General features: G+C 38.4%; 1 protein-coding gene across 1 annotated transcript; it reads left to right on the top strand.

Moving 5' to 3' along the window:
- Nucleotides 1-3,351: 3,351 nt before the first annotated feature.
- Nucleotides 3,352-4,782, top strand: LOC135117279 (uncharacterized). The gene has a single exon (XM_064036101.1). It carries the CDS (start codon nucleotides 3,352-3,354, stop codon nucleotides 4,780-4,782), a length of 1,431 nt encoding a protein of 476 aa, XP_063892171.1.
- The last annotated feature ends 468 nt before the right edge of the window (nucleotides 4,783-5,250 follow it).

The following is a 5,250-nucleotide window of genomic DNA, read 5'->3' on the forward strand; positions in this document are numbered from 1 at the left end:
CATGTCCCTGAAGATATTTAACAGAATAATCATCATCAATATAAGCTGTTAAAGCTAAGTATGATTTACTACGTGTTATCATTATGTTCACGATTGAAATATTATACATACACATTCTACAGCCAAAACCATTCTATTAATAACTCCGTAAAAAAAGTCCGCAACATGAATCAAGTTTCCTCAAATAAAATTCCTTCCATGATTTATAAAACGTAACATTCCAAACGTTAAATTGTTACTACCCGCCAAAAGTAGCCATTAATCTTTTCACTATAATATCTAGCAGCGTTCACTACGGGATGAAGCTTTCAGCTAAATTTTATTTCCATGGCTGTACCCTTCACGCATTCGTGAATTATTCATGGTGGATTTCCGCACTTAAAACAGCAATCTGTCGCCGAAGCTCATAAAATGACTGCGGTTTGTGTCGGTACAAAAACGAACTACGTACGTATAAAATAAACACAGATTCGTTGCAATGGTTAACGGTTCGCCGGTCTTGTATTGACAGAGGGTTTTACCGTTTATTTGCCCGTCCCCCATTCATACGGCCGGTGGCTGTCCATTAGACAAATAGATTAGCTTTAGTACTCTGACATATGTGTTGTGTGTTGCGTTATCACGGCGGACACAGCTGTCGAACAAACAAGCTCGGGTTTTCCAATTTTGTAAAATCCCTCTCTTCTAGGTTACGTATTTACCTATTATTAAAATCATAGATGAGACTTCAATCTATGAATCACATCACATTTCCCACTCTTTGTTTCCCTAAGTCCCGTGGGAACTAAGAGGTTGTTTATTACGGAACCAGCAACCGTAAGCATCTGCATTTGAAAAAAGCGCTTTAATAAAAGGAAAATGATATATCTGTTTACGAGATAGTTTTCTCTACAATGTTATGAACGCTAGAGAAGCTCGTTGCTTTCATTTGAATTTGTGCAGGAGGCACTCGCCACTGAACCTGCACCCGCCCCAGGTACAAGCCGTGCGCGCAAACGATGGTCAGAAGATATGAACAAATTCATCTGGCGCACGTACCTAATCGCCACTAAACTAAATACCAGTAAAATATACCTTCAACACCTACACACTGAGTTTTCAAAACAGTTTCCAGAAATGCAAGCATCTAGACAGAGACTAGGTGACCAGTGTAGAGCTATACAAAGAAACAAATTACTCTCACAAGAAATATTAGACCAAATTTCGAACGAAGTAAAAACATATCTCCAACAAACACACTCAGACCCTAGCACACAATCACACATTAACACTAACCCAGCAAGTGGGCAGAGACGTAGATGGACTATAGAACAAAACGAATGCATTATCAGAAACTACTACAAAATAACTGAAATAGAACAAAACAGATCAGCCTACCGACCACCTCTTCACCAAGCAGTTTTAGCAGAACACCCAGAACTAAATGGGGTAACAGAACAAAGAATTTCAGATCAACTTCGCGTAATATTAAATAACAAAATGATATCAGAACAGAGACTTGAAGAAATACGAAACGAAGTATCTAATAGAATTGCCATGCGTAATACTGTCAACTCACCTTTATCCACACAACCTATACAAGTAATTCAAGAAAATACCCAAGAAACACAAATCCAACCGAGCTCACAAACACTGAATCAGCCATCACTCAGTCATTCGCAATCACTCTCTCGTCTCACACAACCGGAATCAGAATTTCATCAAAATCAAACAAATGACACTAATGACATGGAAAAAATCAACGACCAATTCAAAATCGCCTTAGATAAGTTCTGTAACACAAACCCTACCGACCGACCTTATATACCTAAACAAAAAACCTCTAAAAAGTTAGCTTCAATTGTAAATTATATTAATACGAAAATCTTACCCGAGCTTATCACACCAGAACATAGCTTTGAAAGCATACATACTTATATTTACTGTGCAGCCTACACAGCCGCTATCTGTAATGGCGCTAAAATTAGGGATTCGTCTACACTACCCAACACAACACAACACAAAATACCTAAATGGCAGAAGAGACTTCAAAATAAAATACATAACCTAAGGAGAGATATTGGCAGAATGACGGAATACGTAAGAGGCTGTAGGAGTAATAGGCTAATCACACTAATAGAAACTATCAAAAATAAACACAGAATACACTCACAACACGAAGAACCTAATTTGAGCAACGAAGAATTCCTAGATACACTTAAACAAAAACTAAATGCGGCTTCCAGTAGATTAAATAGATATTTGACTTGTACACTAAGAAAACAACAAAATTTTCGGTTTGCCAACAACGAAAAACAGTTTTACAGAACTTTGACATCGAACACACAACGCGTCACAAATAGAGACACACGAGAGACAACAGCACCAAGCGCGGATGAATTACATAGGTTTTGGTCAGCGATCTGGTCAGAGCCAGTAAGACACAATTCAGAAGCTGAATGGCTGCAGGCAGATGCTGATATAATTGATTCAATAACACCAATGCAATTTGAATACATACCAGTTGATGTGTTTATAAGAGTACTAAATAAAGCCCACAATTGGAAGGCACCTGGTAGTGATCAAATTCATAATTACTGGTACAAGAAACTGACAACAACACACCCTCTACTTCACAACCATATTAACAATTTCATACAGACACCAAACTCCATGCCACATTTCATTACACAAGGCCTTACATACATGATCCCGAAAGACGACAACGACTATCGTAACCCGACAAAATATCGTCCAATAACCTGCTTGCAAACCATTTACAAAATACTTACAGGATGTTTAGCTGAACTATTACACGACCACATCACTAAAAACAATAATATCCTAGCTGAGGAACAAAAGGGTTGCCGTAAACGTAGCCAGGGCTGCAAAGAACAGCTTATTATAGACTCCGTAGCAATGAAATCAGCCATTAGCAATAAGAAAAACATTAATACTATGTACATCGATTATAGGAAAGCTTTTGATTCGGTCCCACACAGCTGGCTTTTAAATATTCTTCAAAGGTACAAGGTACACCCACAAGTAATAGAATTTCTAGAAAAATCGATGCAGCACTGGTCCACCATATTAAAAACAATAGGACACTCGAATACTGTAACATCCGAAATTCCAATACGAAGGGGCATTTTCCAAGGAGATGCTCTTAGCCCTCTATGGTTTTGCCTTGCGCTGAATCCACTCTCACATATTCTAAATAAATCACAACTCGGCTACACCATCAAAACAGAACATAAACACACAATCCTTACACACCTCATGTACATGGATGACATAAAACTACTCAGTGACACTACACAATCATTACATCGTCTGGCAGACATAACACAAACCTTCTCTAACGATATCCATATGGAGTTCGGAATAGACAAATGTAAGACCTTCTCTATAAATAATGGCAAAATTACTCAGAACAGTTATACATTAGACTCAGGAAATGTAATTGAACCTCTAGAACCAAACGCCGCGTACAAATATTTAGGCTTCCAACAAGCGAAGCAAATCAATCAGAAGGAGACTAAAGAAACCCTAAAGAAGAAATTTAAACACCGCCTTAATATTCTATTTCGATCTCAGTTAAATTCCCTCAACACCTCTAAAGCCATCAACAGTTATGCTATCCCCGTGCTTACATATTCGTTTGGTATAATAAACTGGTCCCAAGGCGACCTGCTTAACCTTCAACGCCTTATAAACACTACTCTCACAGTTCATCGTAAACATCACCCAAGATCCTGCGTACAACGAATGACTCTCTCTAGACGTGATGGTGGACGAGGAATAATAGACGTAGTCAACCTGCATAATAAACAAATAACGAATTTAAGACAGTATTTTTACCAACATGCACAACACTCTACACTTCATGAACTCATAACACTAGCTGACAATCGCCTTACACCACTAAACCTAGCTGACCGGAACCTGCAAAAAAATGAAAAAATTGTTGATAACAAGGAAAAGATCGCCACATGGAAGCAGAAGTCCCTGCATGGACGGCACTACCACGATCTGCAGCAACCACATGTCGACAAGAATGCGTCGAACGCCTGGCTGCAGCGTGGAGAGCTGTTCCCAGAGACGGAGGCCTTCATGATGGCGATCCAAGACCAAGTTATTGACACCAGAAATTATCAAAAATACATTATACGCATCCCGAACCTTCCTACTGACACATGCCGACATTGCCACTCCAGCTCAGAAACAATACAACATATAACGTCTGCCTGCAGAGCTCTCGCGCAAACTGATTATAAGCATCGGCATGACCAGGTAGCGTCCATCGTACACCAACACCTTGCACATAAATTTAATTTTATACAAAAGAAAACCGCATACTATAGATACAAACCAGACACAATATTAGAAAACAGCAGCCACCGCATTTATTGGGATAGGACCATTATCACCGACAAGACTATACATTTCAATAGACCAGACATTACACTATTTGATAAAACCAACAAAACTGCATATTTAATTGACATTGCCATCCCGAATACCCATAATATTCAATCCACAATAGCCGATAAATTAACCAAATATCAAGACTTAGCCATTGAACTTAAACGTCAGTGGCAAGCACAAACCATACACATAGTTCCAATAGTAATATCTTCCACAGGTATAATCCCCAAAAGCTTGCAACGCAGTCTTGAAATCCTGCAGATCCCGCTGTACACATCACACATCATCCAGAAAGCTGTTATATTGAACACCTGCCGCATCACTAGAAAATTCTTGACAACAACATCTGTATCGTCTACATACTCCATTACATAACCCACCAATCACGCTTGGCTACGGCCCGTGTGGTTGGAGTTTCATACCCCTCAATGGGAGACAAAAAAGTATATAACTTAAATAATAATAATAATAAATCATTTATTTGCTTTTTAAACATGGTATTTTTGGTGTTACATAACATATAAAGGTACAAGCATGTTTAGCTATGTTATAGCATGCAAAAATTTCAAACTTAAAACTAACTCTATCATATAAATAACCTATCTGAGATCAAAATTTCTTTCAAGAAATTCACTAACACTATAAAAGCTACATTTGACTAGCCATTCATGTAGTTGTGCCTTCAGAGCTCTTACATTTAATAATTTTAGACGCCTGGGAATTTTATTATAAATACGTACACACATTGCAAGGCAGTTTTTATTATACTTTGTGAGTCTAGGCAGGTCATCAAGAACTAGCGTGTATGGATCACGTCTGCTCCGCTGTAAAACCTCATTTGCT

This window comes from Helicoverpa armigera, chromosome 9 (assembly GCF_030705265.1).
Source record: "Helicoverpa armigera isolate CAAS_96S chromosome 9, ASM3070526v1, whole genome shotgun sequence".
Classification (NCBI taxonomy): domain Eukaryota; kingdom Metazoa; phylum Arthropoda; class Insecta; order Lepidoptera; family Noctuidae; genus Helicoverpa; species Helicoverpa armigera.

Bases quoted from the DNA above. Each gene is read 5' to 3' on its own strand.
- LOC135117279 (XM_064036101.1), top strand. From the start codon at position 3,352: ATGGAGTTCGGAATAGACAAATGTAAGACCTTCTCTATAAATAATGGC.